The sequence below is a fragment of the Chinchilla lanigera genome, unplaced genomic scaffold, assembly GCF_000276665.1.
Source record: "Chinchilla lanigera isolate Chin_1 unplaced genomic scaffold, ChiLan1.0 scaffold00018, whole genome shotgun sequence".
NCBI lineage: Eukaryota > Metazoa > Chordata > Mammalia > Rodentia > Chinchillidae > Chinchilla > Chinchilla lanigera.
The window spans coordinates 25,456,571-25,478,626 of NW_004955419.1; the positions used below are offsets into that span (position 1 = coordinate 25,456,571).

The 22,056-nt window shown below is 41.4% G+C and overlaps 1 protein-coding gene across 3 annotated transcripts in view; it reads right to left on the minus strand.

The window, feature by feature from the left end:
- Window positions 1-22,056, minus strand: part of Invs (inversin) — a 138,841-nt gene that overhangs the window by 11,167 nt on the left and 105,618 nt on the right. For all 3 annotated transcript variants that reach the window (XM_005382810.2, XM_005382808.2, XM_013513189.1), the window contains 3 exons: window positions 21,028-21,134; window positions 15,198-15,410; window positions 3,878-4,149 (listed from right to left, as the gene is read on the minus strand). In XM_005382810.2, coding sequence (XP_005382867.1) covers window positions 3,878-4,149; window positions 15,198-15,410; window positions 21,028-21,134 — 592 coding nt within the window. The remainder of the gene's footprint in view (window positions 1-3,877; window positions 4,150-15,197; window positions 15,411-21,027; window positions 21,135-22,056) is intronic.

The following is a 22,056-nucleotide window of genomic DNA, read 5'->3' on the forward strand; positions in this document are numbered from 1 at the left end:
CACGATGCCAGAGAGGTTGGAATTAATGGTCCTTCTTGATTCCTGAAAGTATCTCTCTACTTTTCTTTGTACTGTGGCCTCTTGAGCAGATGAATGGGATAAAGATGGCCCTTGTTCCCTCTCCTTACATCCAAGTCAGGCCCACTAGCCTGTGGGCCTTCAGCTGGTCCCCAAATTCTCGATGATGGGTTTTTCTGAGACCTCATTTGCACATTTGAATCTGGCTCATCACAGAAGTCCCTTAATAACAGTACCGCTTCCTGCTCTCAAGTCAGCAAGAAGCTGCCTACCTCAGAGTTGTTCTAGAACACTAACTAAATTTTTTGACAAGAAATAAGTCTTCTGCTGTGGCCTAATGTACTCATATGCATGCATATACCTACATACATACTCACATATACATGTACACAGGTAACATTGAAAGAGATACTAATACCTTTATAATGTGCAGGGTGCATTGGTATTTTAAATTGACTGCAGTCTATTCTATTAGAAGGAATAGAAATACTAGGGTTTGGCCCAAGGCACTAAATTCACCTCATAATCGTCATACACTCCACCAGATCACCTTGAGGGAGTCTAACGAGAATCAGTGTAATGAACGGACAGGACTTGTCATTAGAACCTGAAACAACATCGAGTTTTCAGGATGTGAAGCCACGCTACCAGACTGTGACTGGTCCACGGCAGACCTGACTGGCCTTGAGGGATGACTCTTCCAGGATGGCTTACAACAAGGCTAATGTGAATCACCTCCCCTGTGCAGCTGTAAGTGTGAAATTACTGTGCTCCCCGATCCCTCTGCTCTGTAGGGCTCTGGACTAGGGAACCATCTGTCCATCCGAAGTAACAGGGATTAAGTGTAATTCTGGGAATAGACAGTAAGCCCCATGTAACCAATGTTACACCCACTGCTGAGGGAAAAAAGCTGATGGTGTGATCCTTACCCTTAATTGAGAATTCAGTACAGCGGGCACATAGCATGGCTTCAAAAGCATCTCTGTTAAATGAATGCATGCATAAGTGACTTAGCGAACAAGAAACAAATCTTTGCCACAAAGTGGGATTCTGTTACTGAGTAGACACAATGAATACTTTTTGTCCTGTGTTTAATGACCTATCTTTCATCTCTGCATCTCTAGCACCTAGCAAATACCATCCACCTATTCATTTATTAATTCATTCTTTTTTTTGTTTGTTTGTTTTTGTTTTTCTCCGGTACCAGGAACTAAACTCATGACTTTGCGCTTGCCAGGCAGGCGCTTTTGCCGCTGAGCTAAATCCCCAGCCTCTATTAATTCATTCTTTTTTGTTTTTTTGAGATAGGGTCTTGCTGTATAGTGCAGGCTGAACTTGAGCTCACTGTATAGCCCAGGCTGGCCTCAAACTCACAGTAATCCTCCTGTCTCAGCTTCCCGAGTGCATACAGGGAATACAGGTGTGTGCCACCACGCCCGGCCCAACTGTACATTTAATAAATACTATTTTATTTTTTGTGCTTCAGACCAGGGAGACAGAAGTAGGAGATGTTGCCTGCCATGGCAGATTGTTTAATGGCCAAAGAGTCTTCCTATCCTAATATGTACTTCATTGCAATATAATTTTGGCACGTCTTCCACCCAGAAGTAGCATTTGTTTCTTCACGCCCTTGAACCTGAGCTGGCATTGTGACTTGCTGTGATCAAGAGAATGTGGTAGAAGTGACGTGAAAGTTCTGAAGTCTAGGTCTTGTGGCTTCTGCCCTCTCTCAAAGCACTGTTCTGAGAAGTGTATGTAAGGAAGATGGTCTAACGTACTGGAGAACAAAAAGCCATACGCAAGAGAATCGAGTCACCTTTGTCATCGTTCAGCGCTACGCCACACTGGGCCTTCCTGCCTAGCCAGCCCTTCAGCAGCTGCATTAGAGAGTCCAGGTGACCAACAGAGGGACTGCTCAGCTGACCCAGAGAAGTATGTTTAACCTATAACCACTTTGTTTTGGGGGGTGCTCTGTTATGCCACAAGAGATAACTGACCCTGAAATTGACGTCTAAAAAGGACATAGGAATGGCCATGTGACAAAGCATCGCACACTCTTTAAGGACTGCATTGCTCACACACAGTCACTGTAGAATAGATTAGGGAATTATATTCCAGGAATGCTTATGGTCATTACTTTTACATAGAGAGAAGTTCTTGGCCAGAGCAGTAATGTTTCCATCCATAACTGTCTTACAGGACAGAGTTTACTCTCATTTCACAGCTACTGGAACTGAAGTCCAGAGACACGGACTGAGAGGCCAAACCCTGACTTAAGGAATCATGAGACCACAGAGACTCTTTCTGAGAGTCTACAAGGTGGAAACTATTTTGATGGTTATATTAGGGTATTATTTGCCTCTTTCACTGTGTCAGCATTTGCAGTAGATTCTGGTGGGTTCCCACCATTCCATAACATAAACCCACCATTCCAAAGAGCGGCTCGGTGGGTTTAAACTACCTTACGCAAACACTGTGGTTCATGCTGAACACCTCCTTTCCTTCTGGGAGTCTGGAATGTCGGCACACACCGGGCAGGGTTACCTCCGTGAATGACTCGTAAAAATCCCGGAGCCCAAGGCTTACGTAAGCTTTTCTTGTAGGCAAAAAGTTGTTTAATTGATCGATACTGTGTATCGCTGAGGGTATTAAGTGTGTTGGGTGTGACTCCACTGGGGAGCGCTCCTGCAAGCCTATGCTTGTTTCCCTTTGCATCACAAACCTTCCCCTTTGCTGATTTTGCTTTGGGTGCTTTTGTTATAATAAATCATAGCTGTGAGTACAATTAAACAGTGGGTCCTGGGAGTCTTCCCAGCAAATGACCAAACCTGGGGGTGTTGCTGGGGACCCCCGACACATTACATGAACTCCAAATAGGACAGTCTCCTCAGACCTGTGCCAAAATATGTCATATTAAATTTTTGAAAACTAAAGATGACAAAAGAACCTCGGAATCTGAGAAATATAACACGTTACAAGGAATGTTCTCAAGAAAGACCAATTGGCATGACCTGGATTTCTCATCTGAAACCACAGAAGTCAGAAGAAAGTGGCACAATAATTTTCAAGTGCTAAAAGAAAAGAACTGCCAACCCCAGTTGGCAGATTCTATGTCTGGCTTAACAATTCTTTAGGAGTGAAATAAAAGAACACTTAGGCGGAGGAGGATGATCAAAACATGTTCTGTGAAACCCACTGTTCTGAATATCCAGTATACACTGAAACAGCAGCAATAGGGAAGGGCCATATTTGGATAAAAGGGAATTCAAAAGTATTCTAGCTGGCAGACTGACCTTAAAGACTGGCTACAGAAAATTCTTCAGTCAGAAAGGAAATGGTGAGAGAAAGAATCTCGGAGCATCAGGAAGGAGGAAAAGTAGATTTAAGAGTACATAAAATAGACATATTTGATGACTGATAAATACTTATATTTGATAACTGAAAAATAGTGAAAACATCTGATCCCAAAGCCATGATACGAAAATGTGGGGAACATAAGGCTATCTAAATGGAAGTAAGGTGTGCGCATTTCGCTCGGTGGTGAAAGGCTGGTATTAGCAGACTAACATCACATATGTACGTGTAATCTCCCGAGCCACCACTATGGAAACTACAGAAAGAGATACACTCAAAAACACAATAAACCTATCACGATGGAAACTTAGAAAATACTCTAATTACCAACACGAAGGGAGGAAAGAGAAACAGAGGACTGAGAACCACAGGAAACAGAAAACAAATCATAAAATGGGAGAGTTAAGTGCTCGTAATTGCCTTAACTGCACCTGCCTACATACGCTCAGTTAACCCAGCCTACAGTCCATGGGTTGGCAGCAGATAAGAAAGTGCACACACCTACCATTTGGCTTTCTGGAGTCTGTTCCCTGGAGGTCTGAGGAGACACTCTGCCCCTTCCCCGGGGGGCTGCCTGGAGACCTTCTGTCGTCTCTTGGCTCAGGGCTCTGGGCTTTGTGGCTGGCAGATGGCTGCTTTCTTGGGTCCCTGCTTTGCCTGCTGGGCTCGTCATGGGGGCTGAGAAGACAGGGAAGGGCCTGAGGTCTGTGGGAATTTGGGCTCAACTGTCCTTTCTGCTGCTCTGCCTCTTTCCGCTTGTTTTCTTCTTCCCGCTTTCTGGAAGCCAAGAAAAAGAGGAGGAGGAAAAAGTTTAAAGCACACCACTTGCTCAAGCGTCCTTGAGCTGGACTGAAATTTTAGGAGGAGCTTCCACCTCACAGGAGGGGTTTAGAAATTCACACTTTCCAGGACTGGTCTTTTCTCCAGATAGAACAGAAGTCCTCCTATTTTATTATTTATTTATTTATTTATTTATTTATTTATTTATTGCGGTACCAGGAATCAAACTCACGACCTTGCAGTTGCCAGGCAGGTGCTTATGCCACTGAGTTATATCCCCAGCCCCAAGTCCTCCCATTTTACACCAACCTTATAGCTCAAGGGTTGATGGAGCCAAAAAGAAATGTACAGATTAATCTTCACACTGCTGAGACACATCTGACAGATTGGTACGCTACTTCACGCGACAGATCCTTGCCAGGGTGTGCGTGCCCACGCATGAGTGCGATCCCGGAACTACCTGAGACTCCACCCTTTTCCCCCCGTTACAGGAAGCACAGGAGAAGGCAACTGAGAGCAGTCATGGGGATGAATTTCAGTCTGTGACACTTACTGAAAAAAGACCATCCGCCAACCTTAATGATAATATGAAAAACTTACTTGCACAGGACCACACAATTGATGAAAAAACACCTATGAAGGGCAATATCGCCACTGAGAGCGCCAGCCAAGAATCAGACCCACTCCCTGTGCAGATGAGGCCCAGCCAGTAGGATGATTTTCAAAAAGTCATCATCGGAGGCTAAGCTGCAGCCATGGAGAAGCAGCTGCATGAAAGAGGCTGGGAAGAGGGCAGGTCTAGAAAGGAGTAGCAGCCTGCTACATGGGGACAAGGCAGCAGAAGGTGTTACGGTTTACGTCTGGATGTCCCCCAAAGCCTCATGCAGTCAAGAGGTGGGCTTCTAGAGTTTATGACTGATCCACGGTCCAATGCTGGGCTCATGGGTGTGAGTGATACACCCTCCCTGGGGCGAGTTGCCTGCATGCAGTATAAGGGAAGGGAAGGAAAGAGGTGTCCTCTTGCTGCTCCTTCCTTTTTGTTCTTGCTGCTTTTGCTGTTTTCTGCTGCCATGAACTGTTGCCCTCTGCCATGGGCCACCCAGCCTTGGAGCCAGCTGAGTGTGGACTGAAACCTCCACAAACTGTGAGCTAAATAAATCCTTCCTTCCTTAGTTTTGGGTATTGGGTATTTTGGCTCAGCAACAAGAGAAAAGTAATCAAGACAGGATTGTAGTCAGGCCAGAGGGGGGTCAGGAGCTTGAGGATGAAGGGCTAAGGGCTGGATTTGTTTGACCAATATCACTATCACTGATTGTAGGGATTGTCAAGGGCAGACAGTAGGGGAAAAAATGAATACTTTCTGATTCTCTGCTGAGAACTAGTACAGAATGGGGACCATAGAGTTCAGGTCCTCTGTGAGGAACTGTCTATCTAGAAGGGGACAGAGGTTTAACTTGTCATGGAAGAAATGTGACAGAGTGTCTACAGAAAAGGTAGGGAAGAATTTTGTCAGGAAAAATCAAGAAGGTCCCAGCTGTTGGTCCCCAAAAATGTGTAAGAGTCTGCCAGACAGAGACATAGGAAGGAAGATTTCAAATTGAAGGAGGAATTTGGGCAAAGGCAGGTAGTATGGGAAAACAACCTGGTTTGCTGCTTTTGATCTTTGATTAATGCATTTGACATACAACCTGCACTCGATACGTACCTGCTTCCCAGATAATCCAGTTACTACTCAAGGAGGTTGAAACTTCTGATTAGGAATGCGGTGGAGAGAAGATGTGATGGAAAGTGTAAGAGGTTTTCTGGTTCTGCTTCTGCCAGTAACTACCAAGTGACTGAGTGAATCACTCTCCTATCAGAAACCAGTTTTGCTGGGTCTAACACTTGAGTGATAACTCAGGTTCCAGCTGGTTTAGAAATAAGCTGTCTGCAGAATTTGGGATTTCTGAGGTAGTGTAATATTGGATCCCCCTTACAGGGGACCCCTGTTGGGACAAACACTTTGATAAGCTTGGGGCAAGACTGAGGGCTGGTAGACAACGAGATGTTTCGGGGAAAAAGGATGCTCTGCGGGAGACAAATTTGTTGGTAGGTCCAGACAAGAAGGAAAAAAAATGAAAGGACAAAGGAGAGGGAAGGCAGGTGGGAGCGAGAGAAAATGAGAGGTTGGGCAGAAAAGGGCCAGGGCAGAGAAATGAATCCTCCCATGGTGAGGTGAAGGACTTTAGGTCTTTGCTCCGCACACTTAATGGGCTGCATCATCTGGGTTTTATTAGGTATGAGTTCGATGCAGCACGTCTGGGGAGGACCTGAAGAGTTTCCCACATGTGTTACCCACGTACCACAGGTATTGCTGGTTCTCTGAGCACACCTTGAGCAGCAAGCCTTAAGAGAACGGGAGAGCCTAATATGGACTGATGGCACCACACAGGGTAAGAAACGCGATTCTTCCGAGCACTAGTTTTTCATTTTTATTAGTACAAGTTTGTTTTTAAATGAGCAAACTGACAAACTGTACAATTTAGACACCAGACATGGCTGCAAGAGCTGAGGCAGAAACTCTAAGCTACCAAGCAGTTGTAGAATCCAGACTTCCCCAGAGTTTGGAATTGGAACCAAAGCTTATCTAGATTTTTTGTTTTTGTTTCTCTTCCGGTACCAGAAATTGAACTCACGACATTGCACTTGCCAGGCAGGCGCTGTGCCGCTGAGCTAAATCCCCAGCGCCGCTTATCTAGATTTTAAGGGACAGAGAAGAGCCGAGTGACTCGGAGTAGCCTCTGACCTGAGTCCAGGCTTGCTTATCTCAGGGCTTTCTGTGGCGCCCCATCCCATAGAACATGGCCAGATGGGCTGTACTAACTCTTGTACAGCTCTGATGTTTATTTAACTCTGGCTTTGCTACCTCCCTGCCAAGCGCTGACCCCGCTGCCACACTGCAGTCAGCAGATGAGCTGGTGGCCTGTCGGCGTCTGTGTCTGGAATTCGTACAGATGCCAGCAGGTGCTCTTCAGTGTGATCTGTCAGGGACGAGGCTCCTTCTGAGAAGGTGGAGGCCTCTGGGTGGCTGGTGTGTTGCACATGGATCCAACAGCTTGCTCCGGGCAGTGTGAAGGGGTGCTGCTCTGGGTACAGCACCGAGGAACAGAGCTGCTTTAGGCGAATGATACCGGCTTTTTAGACAGACACCCGCCCCTGTGTGGTGGTTTGCGTCGGCGTCTACATGGATTTCAGTGTCACTGGATGGGGCTCTCAGGTGATAAATTAGACTTGTTATTTGAACAGTTCTTTTTCTTTCTTTGAAAGCCAAACAGCCCTCCTTGATTCTAAGAAGCTATTGTCCAAACAGCACCTGGGCAAACTCTGCCACCGAAGGCCCTTCTGAGCTTTCAACAGAGGCAGCCCCACAGCGAACAGTGGATGCGCTTTTCAGAGTGATAAGGGTATCCAGAGAGCACGCGGGCTCAGCCGTTGGAGGAGGCTCACAGGGGACTGAGTTTCCATTTTGGTAGAAATAAGCAGAATTAGGAGAAATGATGTAGTCATCATTACATATAATTAGATCTTGAGTATCTCAAAATAATTTCATTCTCTGTAAAAAGGATGCATTTTGCACTAAAGAATCTTCCAGGTGGCACCAAGTCTCGGTTGTCAGTATTGAATACTTCTCTTCCCAATAGTCAGGCGTCAGACTCGCAAGCAGCTGGGGTGTAAGAGGTTCAGAGAATTGTGGTTTCATATTCAAGTATATCATAGCAGTGAGCCTCTCTGCTCTTGTATTTATGACAGGAACTGTTATAAAGCTCTCCAGGGGTAATTTATTCATGATCAATATACAGGGAATTGAAGAGCAAATGCATAAATATGTAAGTGCTAGAGTACGTTGTGAGGAGAAGTAGGGCTGGGGATATAGCTCAGCGGCACAGCGCCTACCTGGCAAGCGCAAGGTTGTGAGTTCAATTTCCGGTACAAAAAAAAAATAGTAAGGTAAGTGGTACATAGATGAGTTTGCTGCCTTGAGTCAGGCAATAAGCTAAAGTGGTGCTCACCGACATTCACGGTGTTAAAATGGAGATCCAAGAATGTCCAGTCCAACTCTCCCATGTGACAGACGGGGAAACTAAGGCCTAGAGTGATTCATGACTTATGTAAGGTTTTAGGCCCACTGAAGGGGAAGTTACCGAATGCTTATTAAATTCCGACTATACCAAATGCTCCAAGGCACTGGAGATATGAAGACATGAAACACACAATCCCTTGTCTTAAGGCACTGAAAATCAAGCAGGAGAACTGGATCCACACACTTGTGCACACAGAGTTCTGGATGTGTTGAGTGCTAAGACAAGGCATTTGCACAGAGCTATGGAAGGATGCAGGAGGCAATTACTAATCAAACCAGGAGCAAAAGGCTCCATATGAAGAATGTCAAAATGAGAAAAGAATGAAGAGAGAGAGGGTTATTCAGGCAGAGGAAGAGCGTGAACCTAGCTCTCACTTTGACTCAGAAGACATCCCAGAAACCAGTTCTTCATGTAAATTTAAAAATTTCTTATATAATATCCTGTAGAGATGATAATTCATCTTCTGTCGGAACATTTCCAGTGAGGGGGGCTGATTACCTCAGGGCACAGACAAGGTTTTGCTATAACCTTTTCAGTTGCCGTTGCACAGTATTTAGGGGTCTGTCAGAGTCTATCTCTGCGTTGTCGCTGAGTAACAGGCACAGACATTAACTTCCTCTCAAGAGACAAAGACAACGTTGTGTGCCTAAGCTCCTCAGACTTGTGCATGATAGAAGGGGAAGGGATCATGCAGTCCAGTGGTTTTTATATTTTTGTGATTCATAGACCCCCTTTGAAAATGAGATTTAAAAAAAAAAATCTATAGATCCTCTCCCCGCAGATGAATATACGTTCCTGGCACGCAAAATGCTGCATGCAGTCTCAGGGCACTCATGCAGCCCGGAAGCCCATCCTAGATCAAGAAACCTTTTCATTGTGCTCACGGGAAACTAATGCTCTGAGAAATGAGATGGCACGAAGAAGTGGAACCATGGAAGTAATTCCCTGTGGATCCTATGACTTTGTGGGACAGTCAGACACCTCGGTCAACTCTGAAAAGAGGTGCTGTACTTACAGGCTGGGGATGTCAGGGGGGCAGGCTGCAATCAGTTATACAGTCAAAGGGGTTCTGTGGTTGGACAGGGAGTGTCATGAGCACTCTCTTTAAATATCTGAAAGTTGTTCCATGAGAAAGGATTTGAACTTTTTTCCTTTGGCTTCAAGAAGCAGCTGCAAAACAGGGTAGAAGCAAACTTCTGCCAGACACGGCCCTCCACTAATCCACTCAGGAGATGAGCGGTCTTAAGAAGTGTGGACTTCCTTGTCGCGTAACATAAGGACTGCCGTCTCTTCTAGAAGGGACTTAAGCAGCACAAGAGGTTGGACTGGGTAACCAAAACCAGACTTGATGATGAGACTTACTCGATCTCAGAGTGGCCGGAAAGAGGCCCAGGTCTCCTTGAGGGGCAGTAAGTGAGGAAGTGAAGAACATTCAGGATGCTGAGATAGCCAGTGGGATGACGTGGGAGCGGTCGGCAGTGGAGGAAAGAGTGACGGGGAGTAAATGGAAGTAACATGTCAAGGGTCTTACGTGACACTGTGGCTGGTATTCAAGAACGATATCCTGTACAGAGTGGCGAGATAGAAGAAAGTAGGAGGACGTTTCAAAGGGGAAACTGACAATCAAGGGTGTCACCACTAGCAAGGCAACGAGCAGGCCGGGAGAGAGACAGACTGTGAGTCTGAATTGACGGTGGCCACAGGAAGTGAAAATGTGGGTGTCCAGTGACCTGAAGTGCCGGCAAGTGATAAAGGGAGCGACAAAGTGGACAGGCTCAGTAGGCAGCTGAAGACATGGGATTAGAACTGCAGGAGGTCCAGGTGTCCGCCAGGTTAAGGGGTTATTTATGGAGATGAACTAATTAAAGAGGTTTTTATTTAAAAAAAAAATAGTCTCACTATGTTGTCCAGGCTGGTATCAAATTCTGGGGCTCAAGTGATCCTCCTGCCTCAGTCTCCTGAGTAGCTGGGACTATGGTGCACACCTACATGCTCAGCTCTAATTTAAATTTTAAAACAGGGCACATTTTCAATGGAAAATAGTATAACAGGAACAGAACTAAAAACTGACCTTCGTGTGGATGTGAGATAATTAAAAAGATGTGAGAGGATCTGATATTAGAGAGTGAAATAAGAACCTGGCAAAAAGGAAGCTTCAAGGAAGAGGGTGATCAGCATAAACACGGTCTTCTGTAAGTGTGCATTCCACCCTGTGCTGTGGCAGGTAAATTACAGTAATGTTCACTTTGGCAGCAACACAAGCAGTGCAGTGGGAGTTCTAAAGTGCTTTTAAGTGGATCAGAGATACTTCTTAAATAGGAGTTTCTAAAATACCTGCCTTAGAAAATGTGATGGCAACTTCTCTCTGCCTCAGTTTCTGCATCATAAATTAGAGATCACTTTACTTCAAGTGTAATGAGTTCCTTTCACAACCTCACTTTAAGGAATGTGATTTTTGCTACCCTAACATGACTGAATGGGAAATGTACACTGAGGTAACGGATGTGCCTACTTTCACAGGTAAACAGCCCCCCTTAAAAGTGTTTTTAAAAATTAAGTTCAGAAACAAAAAATTAAGTAAGACATATCTTCTATGGTAGAGAAACTAATCAAGAAAACATCTAGCTGGGCGTGGTGACGCATGCCTGTAATCCCAGCACTTGGGAGGCTGAGGCAGGAGGATTGTTATGAGTTTGAGACCAGCCTGGGCTACAAAGTGAGCTCAAGGCCAGCCTGAACTGCATAGCAAGACCCTGTCTCAGAAAGACAAAAACAAAAAACAAAAACACATCTAAAAGTGGGGTTGGGCGAGGTAGATTCTAAACCCTTTATTTCAAGTCCTGTGGCTGGGAGTCACACTAGTTTATGTTAAGGAGGAAGCTATTTAAGTTTGCCAATACTGTATTTTTCTTATTTTAATTTTTTTGAGACAGGGCCTTGCTATGTAGTTCAGGCTGGCGTTGAATTCACTATGTAGCCCAGGCTGGCCTTGAACCCATAACGATCCTCTTGCGTCAGCCTCTTGAGTGCTGGGATTGCGTGTGTGTGCCACCACCCTTGGCCACTTGCTAATACTTTATATCCCCTCTTCTGTATAGGAGAGCTTCTCAAAGGTGGATTTTTAGTTCCCACCTCTAACCAGACTCAATAGTATGCCTGGTCAACCTTGTGGCCCCAGGCATGGAACTTCTGGGCGGTGCTGCAGGCAAAGGAGCGGAAGAAAAGGCTGCAGTTTTTACAGGACTGCAGAGGGCCTAGAAGCCAACTGGTCTAACTTACCATCACGTTTCACAGATGAAGAAATTGAGGCCCAGAGAGAAATGCTGTGTTCAAGTCATTGCCAGTAAGTACTAGAGGCTGGGTTTGAACCAAATGTCTTTCCTCTCTGGCATCCCTCTTCCTTCAGCTGGAAAGAGAACTGCGGGGAAGGAGGCCCTCAGGGCCTCCTCTGCCCAGCAGTGAAGTGGAGCATGTTTGGATTAATACACTTTGGGGGGACGTAACTGTCAGCACAGTGTGTTTGTAGTTCTGCTTCACATTTAGGTAGATGAGACTTTGCGTTCTGAAAACACAGTCTCACACTTTAAACCCGAGTGTATGGAAATCAGTAGGCAGAAACACAGCGGTCCCTCTTTATTTGACTTTCCAAGTTTCAATTATCCACTATGAACTCTGACCCAGAATATTAAGTAAAAATTCTGTGAGTAAACAGTTCATCAACTGCAACTTCCATGCCATTCTGAGCGTCACGATGAAATCTGCTGTCTTGCTCTGTCCTGACCAGAACGTAAATCGCCTCTTTGTCTCGCATATCGATGCTATCTAGCTCCCTGCCCAGTGGTCACTTAGCCATCTTGGTTATCAGACCCACGCTGTGGGATCACCGTGCTTATGCCAAAATAACCCTCATTTTACTTAATAATGGCTCCAAAGCAGTGATGCTGGCAATTCAGCTATGCCGAAGAGATGCTGTAAACCCAGGGTTTCCTTTAAGTGGAAAGGTGAAAATACAGGGAGATATTTTGAAAGAGACTATGTTCTTGGGGCTGGGAATTTAACTCAGCGGCACAGTGCCTGCCTGGCAAGCGCAATGTTGTGAGTTCGATTCCCGGTACTGGGAAAAAACCAAAGGAAAAAAAGACTATGTTCACATATTTTTTATTATGGCATATCATTATGATTGTTCTAATTATTGTTTTTAATCTCTTACTGTACCTAATTTATAATTAAATTATTATGGGTATGTATGCATAGGGAAAAACAGTATATACAGATACCCCTCTGTTTATGACAGAATTACATTGTGGAAGACCCAAGGTAAGTTTAAAATATTGCAAGGTAAAAATGCACCGAATGCACTTAGGCTAGCCGTCGCCAGAACTTAGCAATGAATAGCTATGTAAGGAGCACAGGTTGTTTCCCTTCCTGATCCCGTGGCTGACTGGGAGCTGTGCTTCCCTGATGCCGCCCAGATGGATGAGACGGGATCACACCACACATCACTAGCCCAGGAAAAGAGAAATATTTAAACTTTGAAATACAGTTTCTAGGCTATTTATTTTCACACCACCTTAAGGTCCAAAAATTGTAATTTGAACTATTGCAATCTTGGCCCATCGGTGCTATCAAGGTTTCAGGCATCCTCCGAGGACACTGAAACTACCGTAAACACTGCACCCTTTACGAGAGAACATTCACTTGCAACTCAGAATAATTTTTCTTGCGTATAACTTCCTTACAGTTGTCACTCATATACTGAGAACTTTTATAGGCTAAAATGAAGAGGCACGTAGAGGCTTTATGTTAACACTGGATTCTCTGGCATAAACAGAAGGAAGAGAACCTCATTAAGAGAACAGTGCAAGATCCTATTTCCTACAATGCTGTCTGCTTTAATAGCTTCAGAGTTACAGAAAATGATGTTTTCCCCAATCTTGTCTATGGAGCTCTGAAATTATGGTTAGCATCCTAGTACACAGCAGTATTTAACGTCTCACTAAAATGTTTTATCTTGCTGTATTATTTTTAATGGCTATTTAAGTATTACTAATTTTAATGGCTATTTTTATTACACTTATGCCTCCCCCTTGTGGACAAGATATGTAAGGATCTGAGTTGAAGGGCTCAAACCTCGAAGCATTTCATACACATCTATCCATGAAGCTGGCCTTGAGAAATCAGCCTGTCATCTACCTCTTCATCTTTGGAGGTTCTGGTATATGCATTTGCTAATTCAATATGCTGCTGATATTTAAAATATTCCTACCTAACGCAAGTATCAAAGCAAAGGCCAACCAAAGCAGAATCTGCAATCAGTTATTTAGATGATAAAAATCACAATGTGTAATATAGTAAATTAGGTACAGTAAGAGAAAAATAATAATTAGAACAATCATAATGACATGCCACAATAAAAAGTGTGTGAACATAGTCTCTTTCAAAATATCTCCCTGTGCTTTCACCTTTCCCCTTAAAGGAAGCCCTGGTTTACGGCATCTCTTTGGCATAGCTGAATTGCCAGTACCACTGTTTTTGAGCCATTATTAAGTGAAATGAGGGTTATTTGGGCACAAATGGCTTTTTTGTGTATTTTATATGATTGTCCAAAAAAGTGAAGTCCTTGATGAAGTACAATCTTTGCTTTTAGTTACCATTTTCACCAAGTGTTTTTATGCATATTAAACCAGTCAACTAATATTTCTTTAATAAACTACTTTACAGTTGGTTTTCCATATCCACTGGTTCTGCGTACTCACATTCAACTAACCATGGATTGAAAATATTCAAAAACAATTGCATCTGTACCAAACATGTTTAGATTTTTTGCTCTTCATTCCCTAAACAATACAGTGTGGTCACTATGTACATACCATTCACATTGTATTAGACATTTTAAGTAATCTAAAGATGATTTCAAGTGTGTGGGGAGGGTGTATGTAGGTTATTTGCGAAGACTGTGCTACTTTATATAAGAGTTTTGAGCATCTGTGGATTTTGGCATCTTCCAGGACTCCTGGAATCAGTCAATCTCCCATAGATGCTGAGGGACAACTGTGTTTAGTACAGATTTGTTAAGGAATTGGTGGGGCAGAGCCAATTATTTATATGTGTTGGTTGCTTTACAAATTGAAACTAGATGTAGATTAGTCCAGTAAGAGTAGGCTACATATTGGTATAAGTTTCTTTTGAAAAGGAAGGAAGGTCAAGAAGGCCAGTCATCTCTTTGTAGCTTATTCTAGGCAACAACCCTTTACCTAACCCCCTGTCATGGGTGGTGGTGACAGTGGCTTTCCTAGGCTTTTTCATCAGGTTCTAACTATAAAAAATACCCAGCAAGAAGAGGTTAGGCATTCGTCCCTCACCTAGCCTTACTGCTCTGAAGATAGAGTGATGAGCAGAATGGGCTTACGTTTAGATGTCCCCTCAAAGCCTCATGAGGTCACAGGTGTGGCTTTTTCAGAAGTGGCTTTTGATCTAGAGTGTGTGATGCTTGGATTGATCCATGGTGAAGTGCTAGGATCAAGGGCACTAGGTTAAGAGTGTGAGTGTTACCCATCCTAAGTAGCCTGGATACGATATAAGGGATAGAAAGTGCTGTGGTCATCTCTTGCTTGCTTTGCTGCCTTCTGCCTGCTATGAACTGTTTCTCCTCTGCGACGCCGGTCTGCCGGCAGCCTTAGAGCCAGCCAATTACGGACTGAATCCTGTACAAACTGTGAGCTAAATATACCTTTTTCCATTTACCTTTGGGTCTTGGGTATTTTGTCTCAGCAATGAGAGAAAACTAACTAAGACAGTGATAGAGTACAGGAACCAAAAAGAAAGCACTCTCTTCTTATTCTCTTCCTGGCCACCCCAGGGCCCCCAACCCCTTGCGCCCTGATTCTGAGTTGTGAGAACACAATCTCCACAGCTCACACTTACTTGGCAGCAGCATCTTTTCTCAACTGTTCATGCTTCATTAGGAGGTTCTTCCGGTCTCGGAAAGCTTTCCTGACCTTGTACCCTTTGTAGACAGCTTGGATTTTGAAGGCAGCGATGTCTTGTATGGCTGCAATGGACAAGGCACCATGCTCCAGCATGAACTGAATCACTTCGTGGCGCTCACCAAGCAAAGCATAATCAAGGGGTGTGTACCTGGAGCAGGTGGAAGAGTTTTTAAAAATGTAATATGCTTCATGGCACAGTTAAGCAATATTATTATGTAGCAGAAAGAAGCCTCACTCTGAGATGAGGATTTTCCCCGTGCAAAACCACGCTTTTGAGTCCAGGGCCAATCCTGTTTCCTCAGTAGAGTAAAAAACAACCAGAATAAAACAAGGTTGAGTACGACTGGTGGTCGGGTGCTTTCTGCTACTAACCATGTCTATTTGTTCCCTGGCTCACAAGCTGGGGGTTTTTGGGGAACACAAGGTCATTTTCCATCTTTCCCATGTGCCAAATAATTCCCAGTTTCACTGCAAATCATATTTTGTGAGATTCTTAAATTTGAGCCCACAGTTATTGATAGTTACTGCTCATGAAATAAAAAATATACCTCCAAATGTGCCGTTTTAGTGTACAATTAGGATGACCCTTTAAATCACACAGAAAAGATATGTCATTAATAAATGATGTTGGTAAAACCAGGTAGCCAGCTGGGTTAAAAGAGATTCTCATATCTCATACCAAAGTAAATTTTTCATGGAGCAAATATCCAAATATAAAAAGGAAACTATGAAGGTGCTAGAAGGTATCATGGAAGATTAAAAACTGTTGAAGTGGGAAGTCCTTTCTATGAAAAGATGTGAAACTCAGAAACCATAAAACAGACTGATAAATCTGAATACATAAAAATAAGAAAAAATTTCAGGGTAAAAATAACCAAGTTTTCCTTTTAAAAAAAGAAAATAATTACTTTATGAAAATGATTTATATTTTAAGAATTCAAACAGTGAATAAAAGTATGAAAATGAATTAAAAAATAAGCTCCCGATCATAGTAACGGTGACTGTCACTTCTCCAACAATTTACTTGATGTTTCTAAGCCCCAGCTTCCCTTTTCTGTTAAACACGTTAATACACAGAAGACGCAATAATGAATAGAAAGAAGACTGCCTTATGCCCGGCACAAAGGAAACAATTAATAAATGTCAGTTATTACTGTCGTTTATTATTGTAGGGACTACGCTGCGGCATACTCCAGCATGCCGCAGTTGCTGATCATAGGCCGGATCACTGCAAGACCCGAACCGTGATTGCCACTGGTGCTGCGTCCTCTCCGGGTGACCACGACTAGTCAGCGCAATCAGAAGCAGGAGGAGGAAACCATCGGCTGACTTATGAGGTGGGAAAAAAATGACGATTAGAGGGATGCATGATTAGACTCAGAAAATCATACAACAATTACAGAAAAACAAAAGTAACCCCACTTTAAAGCGTACATAACAGTCACAGTGAGACAAAGGTAAGAGGCTTTCAGAACAAGGATGGCTTGGTGACTGCAGCTGGGAAACCTTGAGTCCAGAGTCCCAAGGGCTGAAATCAACAAACCCTCACAGCTGAATTTGCCGCTACTGTTCAGGGCTCAGAAGGCCACCAGTAAACAGGCCTGTACAAGCTTCCAAACATCATTTATAAGTGGAGGGTAGTTTGTGTATTGAGAAGAATTTTTTAAAAATTTACTATTTATTATAAAATGCCTTTCATGATAGCACTTTCAATAATGGAAAATATTATTATAAAGTCATTGAATCACACTGTAGTAAAGCCAACTTGACTTTCAGAGGTCATTAAGTTCAACACAATTGTTTTATAAGTGATATAAACAGATTCAGTACGGTTGAGGACCTTGCTGATAATTACGTAGCTCCTTTCTACAGAGTGCAGATTACAATTAGTCACACTGACTCCCAGTTTAGTAATCCTTCCATAGGATCTTTATCAATTGTTGAGTATAAGTTTCTCATAAAATGAAATTGCTTCTAAAGTGAATGTTCACCTGGGCATGGTGGCACATGCCTGTAATCCCACTCAGGAGACTGAAGAAGGATTGCTGTGAGTTCAAGGCCAGCCTGAACTACATAGCAAGACTCTGTCTCAAAAACTGAAAAACAAAACACACGAACAAAAAACTTTACCAGCTATTCATTAAAGAACTATCTAGAATATATAAAAGACCTAATCAAAAAACAGAACTGAAATAGTCAGATACTTCTCAGGAGAGATACATGTATCCAATAAATACATGAAAAAATCTTCACTATCTCTGACCATTTGAGAAATGCAAATTAAAACAACACTGAGATTCCAACATACTTCAGAAAGAATGGCTATCATCAAGAAAGCAAATAATAACAAATGCTCACAAGGCTGTAGGGAAAAAGGAACTCTTCTACATTGTTGGTGGGAATCTCAACTACTACAATCATTATGGAAATCAATATAGAGAGTCCTCAAAAAACTAAAACTAGAAATTCCATTCAACTCATCTATTTACTATCTAGGTATCTTCCTGTAAAAAGTTAAAGACATCATATTACTGTGACACATGCATACCCATGTTTATAGCAGCACAATTCATAATAGCTAAATTTTAGAAGCAGTCTATATATATCTACCAGATGAATGGATAAAGAAAATGTGGTATTTATACACAATGGAGTATTACTCTGCCATAAAGAAGGATAAATCTGGGTCACTTATAGGAAAAATTGATGCACCTTGAGACCATAACATAAAGTAAAATAAGTCAGACACACAAGGTTAAATATCACATGGTTTCTCTTATATGAGAAACCTGAAATACAAATAGAGAGCAAAATAAGAGATAGATAATAGGAAACAGGGAGATAGACCTTTTGCAAATGGAAGGGGACTAAGAGATGAAGGGAGAGAAGAGCAAGAGGACAAAAAAGAATGAAGATGTGTTATGTACATCACCAACTCCCACAAGGAATACAGTCATTATGTGAACAAATATGTATAGATGCTCCTCGCTTAACAGCTGAGCTCCATTCTTGTGATCAGGTTTTTAAATGAATTGCTCTCTAAATGAGCAATTGTATATGGTATGTACATTACAATATTCAGAACAAAGACGTAGTCAAAGGAAACTCCAACTTTTATTTGCATAACTCTTACATGCAGTTCTGCAATGTATAACAGAACATAAAACTACAGTCTTATACTGTCCAGTACAATCAACCAAAATTACAGTATTTTATAAACATTGTACTGTATGAAAAAAAAAAAAGACACTGAGGTTCCTTAAACAAATGTACAGAACTGTATAAAAAAAGAGAAGTTGTAAGTCTGAGCATCAGGTTGTAAGTCTAAATAGCACACCTCAGTCCTAAGTCTGAACAGTTATTAAACAGGTAGGTCATTAAATGAGGAATATCTATACTAATAAAAATAAACAAATCAATGTGTGAACAACATATGTATTTAATAGGCTTGATAATTTTTCCATAAGTATTAATAGGTAGTGTTCTTCACATAGAATATAGACACAACAATCAACATTTGGTCTAAGAAATGTAAAGCCCCAATTATGCCTTTATTTAGAAATACAATAAAAGGAAGTAACATGTAGCATAATATGCCCTAAAGAATGTGGGACGGGGAACTTGGAGGCCTGTGTGACCCTGGGAATTCTTAACTTCTCTAAGCCTCTGTCTCCTCCTCTGTAAAAACAAAACAAGACAGAGAGGAGAACTAGATTTCTTGATTGAAACTGCATTTTAAATAGTTCTATCATGAAAAAACTATATTTTATTATGAGAAATTTTAAGCATAAATATAGAGAATATTATAGTAATCCTCTAAACACTTATTTCTCAAATTTAACAGTCAGAAAGATTTTTTTTAAGTACATTCACCTTTCCTGATTTCTTTATGTTTTTTTGCTGAAAGAGCAAACCTTGGAATTCCTATCACTTCAGCTCTATGTATTTCAGTATTAATCTAAAAATACTAGGAATTCCTTAGTAAATCTAATATCACTGTACAATCATACTTCCCCCGGTTTTCTAAAAAATGTGTTTTATTCAGTTGGTTTATTCAAATTAGGGTTTTTAGTCAATTTTTTATTTAAAAAAATAAAAATGAATATAAACAGAATCCAAATATCTAGCAAAATTTTAAAACTGAAGTCTGAGCATGTTGTTATTACTACCACCCAATCTTTCTTTATCCCAGATTCAATTTAGAAACATTCGAGTTCTGTGAATGTTCCCATCAATGTGAGACTGTAGCTGTTAGATAGTTATTGACTGAAAGGCAGCGGAGGTTGGCAAAAAATTATGTCTATACAGTGTACATCAACTGCTTAGTGTCACTGCATTAGAGGTAAAAATTAGCACTACATTGACGGTAACCAGCCAAGAAACAATGTAGATGAAGACAAGGGATAAGACACAATTGGTCTTGCCATGTGGGAATGGTCTGATGGGCTCAGTAGAATGACTAAACCAGAATGTCAATAAACATAAAAGGCAGTGCCACCTTCTGACACCTGTACATCAAGGTGCACTGCTGATGGAACATTGAAAGAGACTGGGATATGGCCGCTGTTTCTTTATCTACATATTGGCAAGTACAGTTAGGAGGATTTTTCCTTTGGTCTTGTGGTCTGAAATTAACATATGCTTATTCCAGGTTGCAGTAAGCACCTTAATTCGTGCAGTTACTTAGGTTTGAATGCCCAAGCTTACAATATAAATGGGAAGTGAATTTTAAAAAATATGTTTTTTCCATTTTATAAAAAAGAAGAAAATACCAAAAACTGGTACCAAATAGAATATTATCATAGAATAAGCTTTTTATAGAAACAAGTATCATTAATTTTTTAAGATTCTTAATATTTACATTCTTTTTTTAAAAAGAGCTTTAAAGAGAGACACATTTAGTTCTCTGAACAATGAGGACAGGCTCTGAAGGAAGTGGGAAAGGAACTGGTTGCCCTAGAAAAGCCCCTCCTTCCTATTAAGTTTCCCACCTGCTAACAAAACAAGAAGTGGTGGTGGCTAAGAGGAGGGGGATGGTGTCATGACAGGGGTCACTGTAGTGAAAGCATCCACAAGCAGTGACAACTAATGCACAAACCCAGCTGGGAGGGGCCTCAGGTATGGAGGTCTGATCACAAACTTAGCTGTTACCTATGTATTACCAGACACTTCCTAAACCCAAGACCAGCATTGCTTAGATTTCACATTGTGTCTGGTCCTTTTTATTTGGTTGGGGTCTTTGGGCAACAACTTCAGCATAACTCTGTGGACCTCCTATATTTCAAGAAAGCTATATTTATAGATTAAGTGTTGAATTTACATCTTAGCTTCTCCATACATTTTCATGGTATTTAGTGGCCCCCTTTGGTCTATTGATAATATCCTCTCCATCAAGAGAACTCTCTTGAATATATAAGATACTCTACTGACCTAGCTGAATTTCTGGTAAATCATTCCAGACTTCACTGACCTTATGCTAGCCACAAGCCAGAAGAAGGCATAAGTTTCCTTATCTATGAAACATGAACTTGCTCTAGGTAATAGCTAAAGTTCTGAACAGATATAAAATTCCATGATTCTAAGTCAACATTGCATAGCAACTTTGCTCTTTTTTTCCTGGTTAAAGACTTGGCAAGTGTTTTGTTTCCTTATGGACATATTTATTACTTCTGAACCAATATCTAAACATAAGATCATTTTAATCTGGCAGAAAGGATGTGAGACGAACAACAGCACATTTAAAAGTTTTTTAGTCAGTAGCTTACCTTTCTTCATTGTTTTCCATCTGATTAGGAAAAGCAGCAAAGTCTAGCAACAATTTAATGGCGTCAAGGTATCCGTTGTTACAGGACCAGTGCAGAGCCGTTCTTCCCTACAAACATGACCAAAAAGCAAGCAACACCTGGAGCAAGTAAATTTGGACATGTGGCTATTTATGCTAATTCAAAAATATAAGTGATTCTTCCCCAAACCGCTTAATGATCAAAATGGATAATGTAAGTACACTGTGAAGAAACAAGACGGCATCTTCACCAAGTGTTCATAGTGTTAATTATGTTAGGATTGAATACCACTTCTGTAATTTTCCAACCAACAATGCAAAATTTGAATCTAATTATGAGAAAACATAAGACAAAGCAAACTGAGTCAAATTCAGTAAAATAAATGACCTGAATTCTTAAAAATTCCAATGTCACAAGAGATACAATAAAATATGGTGATTCATTGCTAGAGATACACTGAATAATGTGAAGAGTGCCGACAGAAAATGTCACAACTCTAAATCTGTATGCATTCAGTAACATTGCTTCTGAATGTATGAGACAAAATTTGATGAAATTAAAGGGGAGATAGTAAAATCCATACTCATACCAGGAGATTGTAACTTGTTTATATTAGTTGATAGGAAGCACTGACAAAACATACTAAAGATATAGAAGACCTAAACTACACAAATTTAAAGATTTGCCTAAGTAAAATATGTAACATTTATTATATATACTTATTTATTTTATATGTGTAAAACATTATTTACATATAAAACAGTTATATATACACACAAAAACAAATATATGAAATCTATCTAACATCTATTTATCTATCTATCATCTATCCTCTATCTACCAATAATTCTATTCAACATTGTATTGGAGGTTTTAGCTTGTTCAATAAAGTAAGAGAAAGAAATGAAAAGTATATGGGTTGGAAATGAAGAGGATTATTTACAGAGATACACCAAAATACTACACATAAAAACTAATAGAAGGGGCTGGGGATTTAGCTCAGCGGCAAAG